Source organism: Neofelis nebulosa, chromosome 13 (assembly GCF_028018385.1).
Source record: "Neofelis nebulosa isolate mNeoNeb1 chromosome 13, mNeoNeb1.pri, whole genome shotgun sequence".
NCBI lineage: Eukaryota > Metazoa > Chordata > Mammalia > Carnivora > Felidae > Neofelis > Neofelis nebulosa.
Genome location: NC_080794.1, coordinates 33,772,667 through 33,792,992, shown reverse-complemented (window position 1 = coordinate 33,792,992; position 20,326 = coordinate 33,772,667). Strand labels below are relative to the sequence as shown.

The 20,326-nt window shown below is 35.0% G+C and overlaps 1 protein-coding gene across 13 annotated transcripts in view; it reads left to right on the top strand.

The window, feature by feature from the left end:
• Window positions 1-20,326, top strand: part of HERC4 (HECT and RLD domain containing E3 ubiquitin protein ligase 4) — a 135,181-nt gene that overhangs the window by 42,270 nt on the left and 72,585 nt on the right. For all 13 annotated transcript variants that reach the window (XM_058696483.1, XM_058696480.1, XM_058696479.1 and 10 more), the window contains 2 exons: window positions 7,073-7,203; window positions 18,530-18,690. In XM_058696483.1, coding sequence (XP_058552466.1) covers window positions 7,073-7,203; window positions 18,530-18,690 — 292 coding nt within the window. The remainder of the gene's footprint in view (window positions 1-7,072; window positions 7,204-18,529; window positions 18,691-20,326) is intronic.

The following is a 20,326-nucleotide window of genomic DNA, read 5'->3' as shown; positions in this document are numbered from 1 at the left end:
AAAAGGAGAATTCTTTTAAGTCCTTTTACAGTGCAGTGTTTTGTTGTATATCACTAGTGGGAAATAGCCTGAATATAAACCGAATTGCCACAAAAATTTTAAACTGCATTCTGTAGTCTTCCTGTTAGTAGTAAAATTGATAATATTATTTTCAATATATTACATACAGGATAAGAAAAAGCAAATAAGTACTTTACTGTTACTGGAAACTATGGTTTTCAGCTTAAGACAAAAGAAACATAAAACAATAAGAATTAAATTAAAATCTCCTGATTTTTACTTTTATTTATTTTCAATAAGTTTTTTTTTTTTTTTTTTTTTTTTTACACTTTATTTATCTTGAGAGAGAGAGAGCATGAGCTGGGGAGGGGCAAAGAGAGACAGAGAGCGAGAGAGAATCCCAAGCAGGCTCTTTAGGGTCAGTGCAGAGACTGATGTAGGGCTCAAACTCACAAAACCTTGAGATCATGACCTGAGCCAAAATCTAGAGTTGGATGCTTAACCAACTGAGCCACCCAGGCACCCATTGTGATCTTTACTTTTAATCAGAAGTGTTAGTAGGAAGTCTTACTCTTTTTCTTCTAAAAAAATTTTTTTTCTTCCATGACCACTGAATGGTCCTAGAAGTAATTAGCCATGTACAATGTGGAAGCAGTGAGCATCACTTGATTTAGTAGACTCAATATGAAAAATAACCAGAGCTTCTTAGAGAAGAGTCTGATTTCATATCTGGGGCAAAACAGAACAAAACAAAAAAGTGTGAGAATAGCTTTGGGTATTATGTGTTACAAAAAAGGAGACTACTAAGGTCATGTCTGTGGGACAACATCAAGGAATTTTTCACAAAAAGAAGTAACAATGGCAATACATGGAAATATACCAAATATGTAACAATTCATGACTTCATTATAATACTCTTCTTCAAATCAATATAAAGCAAACATCATTGCTTATCTTTGAAAGTTGCTAGGACAACTCATTTTTCTAAAAATTCATAAATAAGAAGGAAACAGTTTTCTTGCTTCCTATTTGCAGATTGTATTTCAGAATAACTTAATAGTTGATGAATTAAGTTCTCTATAGAAGAATTCCAACTAATCTAAGAGAAATAATAAGATTAGAAAATTTCCATTTTATACTCCCTAATAATGAATTGAGACAAAGATCAAAACATTAAACTTAATGTGGATGGATTAGGCTGTGAAACTTGTTAACTTGCTTATTTTTAACATTATCAACCAGGCATGTGCTTTGTCGTGATGAAATAAAATAATCAGGAAAATTTAAACATGGCATCAGTATCAGATAATAATTAAAATTGAAGAGGTCAATTCTTGAAGAGGATATAACAACTGTACCTATGTATGCACCCAATACAAAAGCACCTAAATAATATTATGCAAATATTAACAGAGCTAGAGGCAGAAATAAACAGTAGTAATAGTAGGGGACTCTAACACTCTACTTTCAACAATAGGTAGGTCATCCATACAGAAAATCAATAAGGAAATATTGGACTTGTATTACACTTATACCAAATGCACTAACATACAGAGCACCCCATCCAACAGCAGCAGAATACACATTCTTCTGAACTGCACAATAGAATATTCCGCAGGAGAGATCGTATGTTAGATCACAAAACAAGTCTTAACAAATTTAAAAAGAATTGAAACGATATCGAGTATCTTTTTCAGCCACAATGGTATGAAATGGTATGAGTCAATAATGGGACGAGAGCTAGAACATTTGCAGGTATGTGGAAATTAGAAAGCACACTCCTGAACAGTCACTAGGTCGAAAAATAAATAAAAGGGAAGTAAAATATCTTGAGACAAGTGAAAATGGAAACAACATACCAAAACTTATGGGATGCAGCAAAAACAGCTCTGAGGGAGATAGATAAAAATAAGCTATGTCACCATAAATCCAGTAAAGTGTTTATAACATAAACAGCTACATTAAGAAAAAGATCTCAAAAAAGCAGCATTTATACTTCAAGGTACTGGTGGGGGTTGGGGGGAGAGCAGGGAAACCAAAGTTAGCAGAAGGAAGAAAATAACAGGTCAGAGCAGAAATAAAGACTAAAAAAACCAGTAAAGATAACCAAAACTAAGAACTCTTTTCCTGAAAAGTTAAAAAAATAATCGATAGATGTTTAGATAGATTAAACACTATCAGAAATGAAGAGACATTACAACCCATACTTTACAAATAAAAGGACTATAAGAAACTATGAACAATTATATGCCAACAAATTAGATAACATAAATGAAATGGATAAATTCCTGGAAACATTCAAACTACCAAGAGTGAATCATGAAGAAATAGAAAAATCTAAACAGACTTTTAACAGGTAAGGGGAGTGAATCATTAATCAGAAATCTCCCAACAAAGAAAAACCCAGGATTAGATGACTTCACTGGTGAATTTGGTAATTAATTACTGCCAGTCCATCTCAAACTCTTTGAAAAAATAGGAGACATTTTTAAATGCATTTTATGAGGCCACCATTATCTTAATACCAAAGCCACACAAAGACAACATAAGACAATAAAATTACAGGCTACTTATCCCTAACAGATACAGGTGTAAAACTCAACAAAATATGAGCAAACCAAATTTAACAGTACATGAAAATGATCATATACCATGATCAACTGGGATTTATCCCTGGGATGCAAAAATGTTTCAACATCTGCAAATCAGTCAACGCCACATTAATAGAATGAAGATTAAAAGTCATATAAACATCCTGATGTAGGAAAATCATCTGGCAAAATTCAACATCTTTTCATGATAAAAATTCTCAGTATAGAAGGAATATACCTCAACATAATAAAGACCATAAATGACAAGCCCACAGCAAACATATTTAGTGGTGAAAAGGTGAAAGTTTTTCCTGTAAGATCAAGAATAAGATGGAAGATGCCTACCTTTGTCACTTCTACTCTAGTACTGAATCCTAGCCAAAGCAGTTTTAGTAAAGAAAGAAATGAGGTGTTCAAACTAGAGAGGAAAAAGTAAAATTGTCTCTGCACATGACATATATATAGAGAACCCTAAAGACTCTACCAAAAGTCTATTTGAAAAAAAAATTTTTTTTTTAACGTTTATTTATTTTTGAGACAGAGAGAGACAGAGCATGAACGGGGGAGGGGCAGAGAGAGAGGGAGACACAGAATCAGAAGCAGGCTCCAGGCTCTGAGCCATCAGCCCAGAGCCCGATGTGGGGCTCGAACTCACGGACCGCGAGATCGTGACCCGGGCTGAAGTCGGACGCTTAACTGACTGAGCCACCCAGGCGCCCCCCAAAAGTCTATTTGAACTAATACATGAATTCAGTAACGTTGCAGGAAACAAAGTCAACATACAAAAATAATTGCATCTCTATACGCTAAGAACAAACTCTGAAAGAAAAATTAAGAAAGCATTCCCATGTACAATATCATTAAAAACAATAAAATACTTTGGAATATGGGGTCCCTGGGTGGCTAAGTCAGTTAAAGCATCCAACTTCAACTCAGGTCATGGTCTCACAGTTTGTGAGTTCAAGCCCTGTGCCGGGCTTTGTGCTGACAGCTCGGAACCTGGAACCTACTTTGGATTCTGTGTCTTCGTCTCCCTTTGCTCCTCTCCCACTTGTGCTCTGTCTCTCTGTCTCTCTCTCTCAAAAATAAACATTAAAAAAAGGGGGGGGAGGAATAAATTTAACCAAAGAGTGAAAGACCTGTATACTGAAAACTATATATGACATGAGTGAAAGAATTGAAGACCTAAGATAAATAGATACCACATGTTCTTAGATTAGAAGAATTAATATTGTTAAAATGTCCAGACTACTGAAAGTGACCTACAGATTCAGAGTAACCCCTATCAAAAGTCCAATGGCATTTTTCATAGAAATAGAGCAGGCAATCTTGAAATTCATACGGGACCAAAAAAGACCAGGAATAGCCAAAGCAATCTGGAGAAAGAACAGCAAAGCTCGAGCATTGTGCTTCCTGATTTCAACTGTAGTGATCAAAACAGTATACAACTTTATAAAAACAGACACATAGACCAATCAAACAGATAGCCCAGAAATAAAACCACATGTATATAGTTAACTAATCATTGACAAGGGACCAACAACACACAGTGGGACAGGTTGGCTTCTTCAGTAAATGGTGCTGGAAAATTATCCATATGTAAAAAAATGAAATTGGACGTCTGTTTTTACCACTCATAAAACAACTCAAAGTGGATTAAAGATCTAATAAGACCTGAAACTAAAACTTGTAAAAGAAAACATGGGATGAAAAACCCTTTGACATTGGTCAAAGCACAAGCAACAATAGCAAAAATAAATAGGTGGGACTACAAACTAAAAAAGTTTCGGCTCCACAGAGGACACCACTGAAGTGAAAAGGCAGTCTATGAAATGAGAGAAAATATTAGCAGACCATTTATCTGACAGGGGGGTAATATTCAAAATATAAAAGGAACTCCTATAACTCAATGGCTAAAAAACAAATAGTCTATTTTAAAAATGAACAAAGGAGGGGCGCCTGGGTGGCGCAGTCGGTTAAGCGTCCGACTTCAGCCAGGTCACGATCTCGCGGTCCGTGAGCTCGAGCCCCGCGTCAGGCTCTGGGCTGATGGCTCAGAGCCTGGAGCCTGTTTCCGATTCTGTGTCTCCCTCTCTCTCTGCCCCTCCCCCGTTCATGCTCTGTCTCTCTCTGTCCCAAAAATAAATTAAAAAAAAAAAAAAATGAACAAAGGAGCTGAATAGATACTTTTCCAAAAAATATATACAAAGGATATCTGGATGGTTCAGTAGGTTTACCTGCCAGCTCTTGATTTCGGCTCAGGTTAAAAATCTCACAGTTTGTGGGATTGGGTCCCTTGTCTGGCTCTGTGCTGACAGTGTGGAGCCTGCATGGGATTCTCTCTCTTTCCCTCTTTCTCTGCCCTTCCCCTGCTCGTGCACACGCTCTTTCCTTTGTCTCAAAATAAATAAACTTAAAAAAAAAATACACACAAATAGCCAAACAGGTACAAGAAAAGGTCCTTAATGTTAACATCACAATCATCAGAGAAATGCAAATCAAAACCACAATGAGATAACACCTCACACCTGTTAGGGTTACTCTTATCAAAAACCAAAGGACAAGTATTGGTGAGGATGTTAAGAAAGGGGAACCCTTGTTTCCACTGCTGGTGGGAATGTAAACTGGTGCAAATGGAAAACAGTATGGAGGTTCCTCAAAAAATTACAAATAGTGGGGCACCTGGGTGGCTCAGTCGGTTGGGTGTCTGACCCTTGATCTCCACTTGGGTGTTGATCTCAGGGTCATGAGTTCAACCTCCACATTGGACTCTGCTGGGCATGAAGCCTACTTTAAAAAAAGAAAAAAAAAAACATGAAAGAAAAAAAAATTACAAATGGAACTATATGCCCCAGCAAATTCCACTTCTGGGTGCATATCTGAAGGAAATAAAAACAGGTTCTTGAAGAGATAACTGCACTCCCATGTTTATTGTAGCAGTTTTTCACAATAGCCAAGAAACAACCTAAGTGTCCATTACCAGGTAGATGGATAAAGAAGATTTATACATATATGTGTATATACACATACACACTGGAATAATATTCAGCCACAAAAAAAGAGGGAAATCATTTCCAACAACATAGATGAATCTGGAGGGCATTATGCTAAGTGAAATAAGCCAAACAAAGATAAATATTATGTATCATTTATATGGAAAATCTTTAAAAAGAAAAAGTCAAATTTGTAGAAATGGAGAGTAGAATGTCTGCCAGGGGCTGGTGGGGTGTAAAGAAATGGGAAATTGGTCAAGGGTATAAACTTTCTGTTATAAGATGAGTAAGTTTTAAAGATCTGACGTATGGCGTTGTGACTGTAGTTAACAATACCGTATTCTGTACCTGAAATTTCCAGGAGAGTAGATCTGAAGCATTCTTACCAAAAAGAAAAAGTATGTGAGGTGTTGATGTGTTAATTAACTTCTTTGTGGTAGTCATTTCACAATGTATGTATATGTCAAATCCCATTGTACACTTTATATACAATTTTATTTGGCAATTCAGTTATACCTAAATAAAACTGGGGAAAATGATACCAGTTACAAAAAACCATAAGAAGTAAAAACACTTTTGCTGTTTCTATCAAGAAATTAATACTAATTTTGTAAATGCGATAATAGTATTACTGTATTGTATGTTTTTATATGTTAGAGGTTTGTGCCATTGAAGATACATACATATTTATAGGTGAGATGATTTGATGACCACAGTTTGCTTTAAAGTACTCCAGTACTTTTTAGGGTGCCTGAGTGGCTCAGTAGGTTATTTCAACAAATACTTTGGAAAAGTTTTTGGAGATTTGTGACAATTTGAAAAAACTCACAGGTAAACTGTGTAGCCTTTCTTTTATGCCCAAAAAAAAAAAAAAAGGTGGTTATTGTTTATGTTATCAGTAAGGCTTTCAGTCAGAAATAGGCTATTTTTAGGTAATCAAAAGTTGTATGTGGATTTTTGACTGCAGAAGGTGTTGACATCCCTAACCCCTGCACTGTTTAGGGGTCAACTGTATATTGTAGCAACTGTGTGTTAAAAATAGGTATATTTGTGCATTCTGGTTTACTTATACTCTTTCAGCTTTTATGTTAAAAGCATAACCAGTTTGAAAACTGAAGATGATACCATTTTTTGGTTTTGTGATATTTTATAGTTATGTACTTGGGATTCAGTGAATATAATGATAGTGAAAGGCAATGCAAAAAATGATTAGTATCTCTTTAATAGTGGCTCCAACTAAATATAATGAGAACACAATTAAGTACTTCTAAAATATGTGAAAATAACCTCAACCTGGAACTTAGTTTTAAAACATTTTACCTTGAAAGGTCAGCTGTCATCTGTTAAATTGTGGAGACAATAGAAGAGAAAAATTGACCCCATGTATTAAAGATTAACTTATTTTCTTAAATTATTTTCTTTCATCAGGCTTTCTAATGATAAAGAGTTTTGTCTTTTTTTTTTTTTTTTTCTTTTTTTCTTTTTAAGGAAGGTGGAGTGTTTACTTTTGGAGCTGGAGGGTATGGTCAGTTGGGTCATAACTCTACCAGTCATGAAATAAATCCAAGGAAAGTTTTTGAACTTATGGGAAGCATTGTTACTCAGATTGCTTGTGGAAGGTAAGTTATCGTATATGAGTATTTTAGTCTCTATAATTCAGTTACTTAAAAATTTTTTTAACAGTCCAGAGGTCTTTTATTTATTTATTTTTTTAATGCTTATTTATTTATTTTGGGGGAGAAAGGGGAGAGGGAAGGGGAACGTGTGTGGGGGAAGGGCAGAGAGAGGGAGAGAGAATCCCAAACAGGATCTGTGCTGTCAATGCATGATCTCCTGACCTGGGACAAGTCAAGAGTGACACTTAACCAATTGAGCCACCCAGGCACCCCTAGAGGTCTTTTGTTTTTTTACACCTTCTTGGCCATGAATTTATAGGGAGTGAGTTCTAGTAGCTGAAGCTTCATTCCATTGGTTCTCACAAACTGTATTTCTCTGGTTGGAGCATGCTGGCACTTCAGTTGAACTCAAGTACTTTTTTCTTTGGCTTCCTTTTTTAATGATCATTTCCCTTCACATGTTTGAGGAAGCTCTATCTTGGCTGTCAGAGTACTTAATGTTTTCAGTATGCACAATAATTTTCTAGGCAAGAAGAATCTTGTCTTTGTTTATTTACAACAATGCCACCAGCATGCTGGGTATCATCATAGACTTCCAGTTTTGCCTTGGTAACATTTGTCCGGCATTCCTTTTTGAATAGTGCCCATCCCCTCTATGTCTGTGGTATAACCTTTCTTGTGGATTTGCGTGTGTGTGGTCAAAGTACCAATTCCATGTTTGCTAAAAGGCCTAGAGAACATATAGGGGTGTCTCTCCTTTTTCCCTTTGTGTTGGTCATTTTGCAAATTACTAGAAGGTGGCAGTTCCTAGCTGAAAGTAGGTATTTTTTTTTAATGAGTTGTTTAGCATTCTAGGAATCTAAGATAAAAACATTCTTCCTTAAATGCCTGATTTGCTGGTGAGGAGTAATAGTAACAGGAGAAACATCATTTATACTTATTATTTTACTTTTCTCTATTTGAAAAGATTTATCTGGGGCAAGATGTTAATAATATATATGTGACATTGTATTTATTGTATGTAGCATCACACTTGAGGGTGAAGTATAGGTCATCTTTTTTTTCTTTTTCTTTTCCACCTTTTTAAATTTAAACAGTGAAGAAATTGAGCAGTTAATTAACACCTGAGAGTAGTTATTGCTGAAAGTTGAATTGGAATACTGATTTCCTGATTCCCAATTCTTGGGAGTAAGTACAAGAGTCACAGCTTTGAAATTGAGCTTCACCTTTGGTGGATTAAATTAGGTAGACTCCCAAAAAGCAAAATATACTTTGTTTGACTAACTCAGCTTGATTTTTGCCTCATAGTGTATATCCATATAAAATATAGTTCAGTCTTGCCAGCTGTTAACTTCAAATACATGAAATCACACTGTAGGTAGTCTTTGGTAGCTTAGCTTGATTTTTGCCTCATAGTATATATCCATATAAAATATAGTTCAGTCTTGCCAACTGTTAACTTCAAATACATGAAATCACACTGTAGGTAGTCTTTGGTAGCTTTTTTTTTTTTTTTAACAGGCATTTATTTGTGTGCTTCCAGTTTTTGGCAATTACAAATAATGTTGCTTTGAACATTTGTTATATGATATACATAAACCTTTATATTTCTAAGTATATACCTAAAATGGGATTGCTGGGTCATAGAAGATATTTAACTTGAATTTTGCAGGTTAATGTCACCCTGTTTACCAGAATTTACATTCCACATTTATGTGTCCTTGTCCCCATTTGGCATTGTCAGACTTTGAAATTTTTGCTAATCTGTTAGATATATAGTGTTACTTAATCATGATTTTAGGGGTGCCTGGGCGGCATAGTCAGTTAAGCATCTGACTCGATTTCGGCTCAGGTCATGATCTCATGGTTCATGGGTACGCATTGGGCTGTGCGCAGACAGAGTCGAGTCAGCTTGAGATTCTCTTTCTCTCTTGGCCCCTGCTCGCATGCTTTCTCTCTCTCTCACAAAATAAATAAATAAACCTTTTAAAACATCATGACTTTAATTTGCATTTCCATGATTTGATATGGATTGGATTGAATCTGTAGATCACTTTGGGAAGTATTGATATTTTAACATTAAGTTTTCCAATCCATGAACATGAAATGTCTTTCCATTTATGTCTTTAATTTCTTTCAGTAAGTTTTGTAGTTTTCATCCTGTATCTTTTATCTTTTTGTTCAATTTGTAAATATCTTATTCTTTTTGATACTATTGTAAATGGCGTTGTTTTTTAAATTTCTTTTTCAATTGTTCATTATTAATGTATAGAAATACAATTGATTTTTGCATTTTGGTTTTGTATCCTGCTGTTTTGGTGATTTTTGTTTCTTTGTTTTGTTTTGTTTTTTAGTTCTGATAGATTTTTGGTGGAATCTCTAAGGTTTTCAACATATAAGATCATATCATCTGTACACAGAGATAATGTTACTACTTTCTCAATTTAGGTGCCTTTTATTTCTTTTTCTTGCTAAAACTTCCAGTACTATGTTGTTGAATAGTATTCAAAGTAGACATCCTTGCCTTGTTCCTGATCTTAGAGGAAACTTTCAGTCTGTCACCATTGAGTATGATGTTTATTGTGGGTTTTTCATAGATGGCTTTTAATTATGTTGAGGTAATGTTCTTCTATTCTTAGTTTTTGAGTATTTCAAAAAAGGGTGTTGAATTTTGTTGATTTTTTTTCTGTATCAGTTGAAATGATAATAATGGGTTTTTTTCTTCATTGCCTTAATATTATAAATTACTGTGATCAGTTTGCATATGTTGAACCATCCCTGCATTCCAGGAATGAATCCCATGTGCCTTTGCTGTACAGTTTTTTAATATACTACTGGATTCTGTTTGCTAATATTGTATGGAGAATTTTTGCATCACTGTCCATAAGGGATAATGGTCTGTAGTATTCTTGTAGAGTCCTTGTCTGACTTTGGTATCAGAACAGTGTTGGCCTCGTGGAATGAGTTAGAAAGTTACACCCCTTCAAGTTTTTTGGAAAACTCTGACTAGGATTGGATTTAGTTCTTTTAATGTTTGGTAGAAGTCACCAATGAAACTATTTAATGTAGGGCTTTTCTTTGCTGGGAGATTTTTTTTTATCAATTTAGTCGTTTTACTGTTTATAGATCTTTTCTGTTTTCCTATTTTTCATGATGTAGTACTAGTAAATTTTGTATTTCTAGGATTTTGTGTAATCTAAATCATCTAATTTTTGGCAAATAATTGCTTATATACTCTCCTTATGATCCTTTTTATTTTGCCAGCATTAATAGTAGGGCCCCTACTTTTACTTCTGATTTTAGTAATTTCTTTCTTTTCTTTTTTCTTAGTCAAGTTAAAGTTCTGTCAGTTTTGTTGATCTTTGTAAAACCAGCTTTTAGTTCCACTGACTTTTGCTATTTTTGTATTCTCTATTTCATTTATCTCAGCTCTAATTTTTCTTCTGCTAGCTTTGTGTTTAAAGTTGTAAAGTTGGGTTGTTCACATGAGATCTTTCTTGTTTTTAAATGTAAATTTCCCCCTTATCACTACTTTCCCTTCATCTCTTGTTTTGATATATTGTGTTTTCATTTTCATTTATCTCTTACGTCTTTCTGATTTGTCTGTGATTTCTTTGATTCATAGGTCATTTAAAAGTGTGTTGTTGAATTTCTACAAATTTGTGAATTTTGTAATTTCCTAATGTTACTGATTTCTAATGTTATCCCATTGTGTTCAGAGAAGATACTTTATATGGTGTCTTTTAAAATCTATTGAGACTTACTTTCTGGCCTACCATATGGTCTAATGTGGATAGTGTCCATGTCATTTGAGAAGAATGTGTGTATTATTGTTGTTGAATAGTGTGCCCTATTAGATCTAGTTGACTTACTGTGTTGTTCAAATTCTCTTTTTCTTTACTTCTGTGTGGTTATTCTGTTTTTGAGAGTAAGGTTATTAAAGTCTCTAACCATTATTGCAGAATAATTTCTCCCTTCAGTTCTTTCAGTTTTTGTTTTATATATTTTGATGGTCTTTTATTAGATGTGTAAATGATTTTAATTGTTACTTTTGCTGTATTGAACCTTTTGTTGAAATATAATGTCCTTTGTCTCTTGTAACCTTTTTTGATTTAAAGTCTGTTTTGTCTGCTAATTGTATGGCCATTTTGCTCTCTTTTGGTTATTGGCATGGAATATCTTTTTTCATCTTTTCACTTTTTTTTTTTTTTTTTTTTTTTTTTTTTTAATACCATTCTGCCAGTCTCTGTGTTTTGAGTGCACAACTTAACCCATTTACATTTAAAGGTAATTATGAGATGTAGGGACTTCTGTCATTTTGTTATTTTCTTTCTGTATGTCTTATACTTTTTTGTTCTTCATTTCCTGGATTTACTGTCTCTTTTGTTGTTGTTGTTGTTTTAGTGAAATGTTTTAATTCTCTTCTCATGTCCTTTTCTGTATATTCTATAGCTACTTTCTTTGTGGTTACCATGGTGATTACATTTAAGATCCTGAAGTTATAACACTAATTCACATTGATACTGGGTTAACTTCAACAACATACAAAAACTCTGTTCCTGTATGGCTCTACTGCCACCCCCTTTCAGTTATTGATTTCACAACATAACTTATTTATACTGTGTGTCACAGTCATACCATCTGTGAATCAGTTTAGCTTTATTTCTTCATTTCTAATACTTATGCTTAACATATCTCTTGTCCTAGTGTCCTGTCTGGGACACCAGGTTGATGTTCACTAGAAGTGCTAAAGATCAAGGCATGTTGTCCTATGTTCTGTCTGTGAGCAAACCTTCAATATTTCACAATTAAGTATCATGTTTGCCATAAGTTTACTCTAGATAACCTATATCACATTAAGGAATTTTTCTTTTTTCGTAGTTTAGAAGGATTATTTATTTATTTTTAATGAGTGGCTGTTAAGTATTTGATGTTGGTCTTTCTGGATCTATTGAAATGATTTATGATTTTTCTCCTTTAATCTGTTAATTTGGTGAACTATATGAATGGATTTTAGTAAATAAAAACAGCTTTACTTTTCTGTAGTAGCTCCAGTTTAATCATCTATGTTACCATTTTGTATAGTGCTGCATTTGGTTTGCTAATATTTTAAAAATATTACTTGTATTTATGTTTATCCCTGAGCTTGGTTTATAATTTTCTGTTATTTTTTGTTTTGTGGGTTGTTTTTTTTTTTTAATTTAGTTAACATAGGGTGCAGTATTGGTTTCAGGAGTAGAATTCAGTGATTCATCACTTAAATACAATACCCAGTGCTCATCACAAGTGCCCTCCTTAATACCCATCACCCATCTAGCCCATCTCTCACCCACTTCCCTCTATCAACCCTCAATTTGTTCTCTATTGTTAAGAGTCTCTTGTGGTTTATTTCCCTCTCTCCTTTTCCCTCCCCCTTTTCATATGTTTATCTGTTTCTTAAATGCCACATATCAATGAAATTATATGGTATTTGTCTTTCTCTGACTTATTTTGCTTGGCATAATACATTCTAGCTCCATTGATGTCATTGCAAATGGCAAGATTTCATTCTTTTTGATGGCTGAGTAATATTCCGTTGTGTATATATACTACTTTTTTATCCTTTCATCAGTTGATGGACATTTGGGCTCTCTCCACAGTTTGGCTATTGTTGATAATGCTGCTGTAAATATCAGGGTGTATGTACCCCTTTGAATTTGTGTTTTTGTACCTTGGGGTAAATACTGAATAGTGTAATTGCTAGATCTTAGGGTAGTTCTATTTTCAGTGTTTTGAGGAACCTCCATACTGTTCTCCAGAGTGGCTGCACCAGTTCTCATTCCCACCAACAGTGCAAAAGGAACGTTTCTCTTTTCTCTGCATCCTCGCCAACACCTGTTGTTTCTTGTGTTGTTAATTTTAGCCATTCTGACAGGTGCAATGTGGTATCTCATTGTGGTTTTACTTTGTTATTTTCCTGATGATGAATGGTGTTGAGCATCTTTTCATGTGTGTTAGTCAACTGGATGTCTTCTTTGGAAAAGTATCTATTCATGTCTTCTGCCCATTTCTTAACTGGGCTATTTGGTTTTTGGCTGTTTAGTTCGATAAGTTCTTTATAGATTTTGAATACTAACCCTTTATCCAATATGTCATTTGTAAATATCTTCCCCCATTCCATAGGCTGCCTTTTAGTTTTGTTGATTGTTTGCTGTGCAGAAGCTTTTTATCTTGATGAAGTCCCAGTAGTTCACGTTTGTTGTTATTTTTGCCAGGTTTTATTATTAAGGTTATGCTAGTCTAATAATATATATTGGGGATTATACCCTTGTTTTCTCTTTATTTGAAAGAGAACCACTTTAGAAGTTAGTAGACCTTGTCATTTAAAGCCATCTGGGCTTGGTATTTTCTTTTCTGGAATTTTAAAAACATTCTTCAGTTTCTTTATAAGGTAGCTTTAAAATTTTTTCTTGTCCATTATTTGTAATTTAGATTTTTCTATGAATTTTTCCATTTTTGTTTAAATTGTAAACATGTGAATGTAAAATTTCAGTATCTATATTAGCCTATTGCTATACAGACAACATGCCAGTGACCTATAAAAATAAATGTTTATTTCTTACTCTGTGGATCATCTGAGATGGTTCTTTCTCAGGCTATGGGTCACCTGGAGTGGCTCTTATTTTTGCTGCAAGTTGGGACAGCTGTTTCAAGATGTATGGCCATTAGGGAGACTTCGCTCAGTCTGCAGCTGAGCAGGGATGGCTTTGTTACGGGTCTCATTTCAGGCCAGAGAACAGTAGCTACCTCTGGGTATTTTTTTTTTTTTGGGAGTAGCACCTGTACGTGTACTTCTCAAGCTTCTGCTTCAGAAATCCTGTTGACCAAAAACAAATTACATGACCAAGAGTAAGGTTAAGGTAGGGGGAATGCATGGTGCTTATCTACCATCAGGCTGTAACCAGACTGTGCATGTTTAATACTACAGGATAGTAAAGAGGTGGAATTATATTTTCAGTAGACTACAGTATTATCTTAAAAAATTTTTTTTTATGTTTGTATGATCTATAGTGATCTCGTTTTTTTTCCTGTTTTGATGTTGGTAAATTTTCCTTTCTTTCCTGATCTTTTTTTTTAAACCTCCATTTCTAGAGGTTTATCAATTTATTAATCTTTTCACAGAACCCACTTTTTTTCTTTACGATCCATATTTTGTGTATATTTTTCATTTCATTTCAGTCTTTAGTTCATTCAGTGGTGAGATGCAGTGTTCTGTATATGCCCATTATATAGTTTTTATTTTTAGTTTTTTAAATGTTTATTTTTGAGAGAGAGTGAGCGAGCAGGGGAGGGGCAGAAAGAGAGGGAGAGAGAGAGAATCCCAAGTGGGCTCTGCTCTGTCAGTACAGAGCCTGACGCTGGGCTTGAACTCATGAACTGAGAGATCATGACCTGAGCCGAAGTTGGACGCTTAACCAACTGAGCCGCCCAGGAGCCCCTGTTGTGTTTCTTTTTAAATCTTTTTCCAGTTTTGCTTTCATTTTTCAGGGTCTGATTTCCTCATTTTCCTTTGGGGCTTCTTGAGTCTGGAATAATACCTTTGATCAATTATGGGGGATTCAAAGCTATTATCTGTTTAGACATAGCTTCTCCTTTCTTCATGGAACTCTGATTGGATGTATATTGAATCTTCATACTCTGCCTTGTAGCTTTATTCTTTATTTTCCACATTTTTGACCCTCTTTGCTGCTTTCCTGATTGTTTTTATTATTTATATTTCAGCCCATTATTCTTATGCTGTATCTATTTTTCATTAAATCTGTCGTTCAAGATCTTGATTTCAGTTATTTTGGATTTTTTAGTTCTAGTATTTCTTACAGGTTCTTTTTAAAATCTGAATTTTTTTTTTCTTTAGTGTTTCCAGTTGTTCGTTTTCAAGTTTGGCTTTTATTTCTTGGACACTAAAAAATTATTAAACATGGTTGTTCTAGATTCTTGTGTTTGATAATTCCAACGTCTGAAATCTTTGGGATCTATTTCTGTTTCTTTTTTCTGTTAAATTTTGTTCATGGTGCCCTGTTTCTTTGTATGCCCAGTTTTGTGTGCTTGGTTATGTATTTGAAAAATTATGGGAATGATTTGATAAAGCCTTCCTTTCCTTTTCCAATGTATGAATTAGACTTTATCATAAAAAGTAAATCAAAACTCAACATATATATGAGCCAGGAGTGCTTATTATCAAACCTTATTTGTACTGCTGAAGTTATACATGAATATATGTTGCCTGAAGTTTAGAGAGTTCATCTATTCTTGTTTATCTTCATGCATAATCCATTAAAAGACTATAAAACAATATTTTAAAATAATGTTATCTAATTTTGTAATTGTTAACAGGTAAGATTATTTGAATAGTTACTTTTAGTTTTGTGAACTCAGTTCTTTCTAGAAATTTAATATGTTTATTGTGTTGGGGAAGAATTTTCAGTTATATATTGATTGAGATACAAAGACTTACCTATGTGGGGAATGTAGGTAGGCATATGGTATCCTGACCAGTTTGACTTCCAGGTAGTTGGTACAATAAGATGTATTAATTTCCTTATCGAATAATTGTCAAAAGCCTCCTGAAGGAAGCAGATGAGAAACATAAGAAACGTGAATCCATCAAGGAGATGATCCAAAAACAAAAGGTTCAAATTCCAGTGGTATAATATTATAATGTTTTTGAGCTATTATATCAAATCTAGAATTTAGAATTATTATGTTTATTTAGTAACTCTCAATTCTGACTTCATGCTGTTATCTTTTGGAGAGTTTTTAGAAATGTATATTGTTGGGGCACCTGGATGGCTCAGTTGGGTAAGCATCTGACTTCAGCTCAGGTTACTATCTCATGGTTCTTGAGTTCAAGCCCCACTTCTCTCTCTCTCTCCTAACCACCCCCCTCTCCGCCCCTCATGGGATATTTTCTCTCCCTCTCCCTCTCTCTCTCTCTGCCCCTTGCTCACTTGTCCCCCCCCCCCCCGAAAGAAATGTATATTGTTGCCTAGCGTAATCCCTAGGTGATTCCATTATGCAGCTAGGTTTAAGAACCACTACTCTAGTAGACCATTTTGAGGAGGACTTTAATGAACCAGGATTGCAGTAATTTTTAAGCTGTATGTTCCTTTGAGATGTCACAGTCCTAAAAGAGGCAGACTGGGCAATGTGAAACCCTTTGACTGGAGCAGTTAATCTATTTTATATGCTAGGATTCCATTTAACATTTCATTTGTTAAAAGAGTATCCTTGATTAAAAAATTTTGATTGCCCTTGCCTCAAAGGTAAAATGGTTGTTAGATTCTACTTAGTTTTTCAGTAATATGGTAGACTAGATAACTTGAAAGCCCTTTCGAATCCAAAAACCTTTTAAATAACATAGATTAGTTTGCCAGGAACTAAAGGGAATGCCACAGGGCAAAAACAAATCTAGAAACCATAGCTGTTTGTTTGAACTGACTTTGGAGGTGCCCTGAAAGAATTTGCAAATGTAGGTAATATATTAATTAGCTTATATTGCTAAAAAAAAAACACCCCAAAACTCAGTGGCTGAAAACAGTTTTTTATTTTGCTAATAGTTCTTTGGTTCAGTAATTTGAGTTAGGCTCAGCTGGCCAGTTCTCATCTTAGCTGGACTCAGTTCATCAGCTGGTTATCTGGCTAGGGTTTGGGTAGTTGGCATGGCCTTAGCTGGGACAGCTTGTTTCTGCCCCAGGTTGTATGTCATTCTTCAAACACTTATTTTGGGTTAGTCTCCTGATAGTAGAACAGGGTTCCTAAAGAGAGAGGGAGAAAGAATTCAAAGCCACTTGTAAGGCATAATAACAGATTTAAGACATGGAGAAATAGATTCCCCATCTTGGTGGGAATAGCCACAGAAGTCATATTATAAGCATAATGGGTATAGGGAGAGGAATACTTTTGGCTTTTTTGGTAAACAGTATACCATAGAGGGCAAAGGATTTTGGGACAGGAGATGAGGCCTAAGAGCTGATAAAAGCATTAGTGAGGCCTTAGTGAGGCCTGAGAAACCATGTCCTCCCAATAAAACCACATCATGGAAAGAATTCACAATGAAATATTCCCTTGCTCATAAGGAGACTTTTCTGTCCTTGGTCTCGTTTCTGATTTGAATCTCCTCTGAGAATTTGTTATCACAGGGTTGCCATAAGGTGGGTTTGGGGCTTGTCAAAGTAGTCCTGGGTTGGTGTGTAGGTATTAAGTTTCACAATGTATAACAGTTTTTAAGTGAAATAAGAGGCTGGCAGATTTGGGAGGGGGAAGGAACTTCAGAAATGAGATAAGACGTAGTCATTGAAACTTAAAATTCAGTGAGTAATTAAAACAGCAGGTTGGACACACTGCTAAAGAGAAAAGTAGTGATTTGAAAAACAGATCCAGAGAAATTACTCCCAAGGGGCATGGATATAAAAGAGAGATTAAGAGACTGGTAGGATATATTGGGAAGGTGCAACATTTATGTAACACTATCAAGGAGAAAATAATTGAATAAATGTGAGACAAACAATATTTATAGAAAAGATACTTAAGAATTTGCCAGACATGATGGAAGCCATAAAACAAGTTGAGGAACACAAGGCCTGAGCTGGATTATCCTCTTTAACCCATTCCTTAATACACAGTGGTGAAACATCAGGTTCACTGAGTAGTGGGTCTTCTTCAGCATCAGATCTTCAGTTTCCAAGGTTTGCTTCCCCTCTGCCACTTCCAAAGGAGTCTGGGTGCATATGTATGTAAGGTCACTTTCTTTAGAAGAGAAAGGAAGCTTTGTTTTATTATTTTATTACACACACACACACACACACACACACACACACACACACAGACACACACACACCAATCAGAAGATTGGTAGTGGATTACTTGCCTGTTTCTTATTGTAAAATTTTTGATTGGTGCCCTGGTAGTGGACCCTCATAGAAAAGCTTCAGGCTAGAATGTTACAGGGAAGGGAAGGGGAGAACTTAACTTGGACATCCTAGTTAGATGCTACCTCTTGTGCTGAATCATCTTTTATAAGGGATTCTAGTATAGATCTGGGCCTTTTTAAATTTGGACATTTGTGGAAATTTTCTGGGTCATGTTAATGCAGCCTACATGTGTGGCACAGAATTCATTGAATATACAGTAAGACTTTTAATATTATGTACAGATAATTTAAGAAGTATAATAGTTTTGTTAATGTATTTTTAAAAAGAAAAATCATCAGTTAATATTTGTTAAGCTTTTCTAAATGTAAATTGTTTGGAAGGTAACATTAAGTCTGAGATTTTCTATCATTTTACTCTAGGCAGCACACTTCTGCTTTTGTTCCTTCATCAGGACGAATCTATTCTTTTGGACTTGGTGGTAACGGGCAGCTAGGAACTGGTTCAACAAGCAACAGGAAGAGTCCTTTCACTGTGAAAGGAAATTGGTTCCCTTATAATGGGCAGTGTCCACCAGATATTGGTAAGTTCTGTTATTTTAAAGCTTTGCTATACACATTAAAGTTATTTGTTAAAATGCTGCTCTTAAATGATGAAGTTTTCTACATTTGAATGAAAGAATTGTAAGATACGTTGTTTAATGAAAATAGCAAGATGTAGAACAGTGCACATATTTGCTTAGTTTGTTTATACTTGCTTATGTATGCATAAGGAAACTCATGGTAAATAAAGTAGTAAAAGTGGTTTCAGAGGGCTAGGCACATGGGAATTGGGTGGTGGCTAGATGCCGGTGGGAAGGGGTGTTTTTTTATTTTTAATTGTGGCAAAATAGACATTATTCAAAATTTATGAACTTAGCCATTTAAGATGTACAGTTCAGTAGTGTTCAGTACATTGACATTGTTGTGCAACCGATCTCCAGAACTCTTTTCATCTTGCAAAATTAGAACTCTGTATTCATTAAACAGCAAGTCTGCATTTACTCCCCCCGATAGCTGGCAGACACTGTTCTGCATTTTGTCTCTGTGTATTTGACTTGACTCTGGGTACATCATGTAAGCGGAATCACACTATTTGTCTTTTTGTGGCTGGCTATTTCATAAACTTAGCATAATGTCATTAAAGTTTATCCATGTTGTAGCATGTGTCAGAATTTCCTTCCTTTTTAAGGCTGAATAACATTTTATTGTACATATATACCACATTTTGTTTATCTGTTCATCTGTTGATAGACACTTGGATTATTTCTGCCTTTTGTTACTATTGTGAATCATGCCACTGTAAACATGGGTGTACAAATCTCTCTTGAAGATTCTGCTTTCAATTTATTTTGGACTTTAAAATATATAATATTTCCTGTTTTTTTGAAATTTGGATCATATGAATATATTACCTATTCAGAGTATTAAAATTTTTAAATTTGCAGGGTGCCTGGGTGTCTCAGTCAGTTAAATGTCTGTCTTCAGTCAAGTCATGATCTTGCGGTCTGTGAGTTCAAGCCCTGTGTTGGGTTCTGTTGCTGACAGCTCAGAGCCTGGAGCCTGCATCACATTCTGTGCCTCCCTCTCCCTCTGCCCCTCGCCCACTCACACTCTTGTCTCTCAAAAATGAATAAATGTTAAAAAAAAATATATATAAGATTTTTAAATTTGCTTCTGTATCCCTATGGCTTTAACCAAGTCTTTGATTTATTTTTATTTTCTATTATTTTTTTAGTGGACCTGGTTATTTTTTCATTGGTGTTAATTTATTTGCTAAAGAGTTTGAAATACTTGAATTAATTTTTTTTAATGTTTATTTTTGAGAGAGAGAGAGAGACAGAGACCGAGCACAAGCAAGGGAGGGACAGAGAGAGAGGGAGACACAGAATCCGAAGCAGGCTCTAGGCTCTGAGCTGTCAGCACAGAGCCTGATGCGGGGCTGGAACTCATGAACTGCGAGATCATGACCTGAGCTGAAGTCGGATGCTTAACCGACTGAGCCACCCAGGTGCCCGTAAAATGTGCTTTTTTAAAATAGATACATTTCCTTTACTATCCTAAACTGTTTCTCAGAATTTTGTTCTTGTTCATTTTATCTGTGTCTGATTTTCTTTGGGATTTTTCTTAGAGTTGTAAGACTTGTGTCTCTCAATATTTTATTCAGCGATGAGCATACTA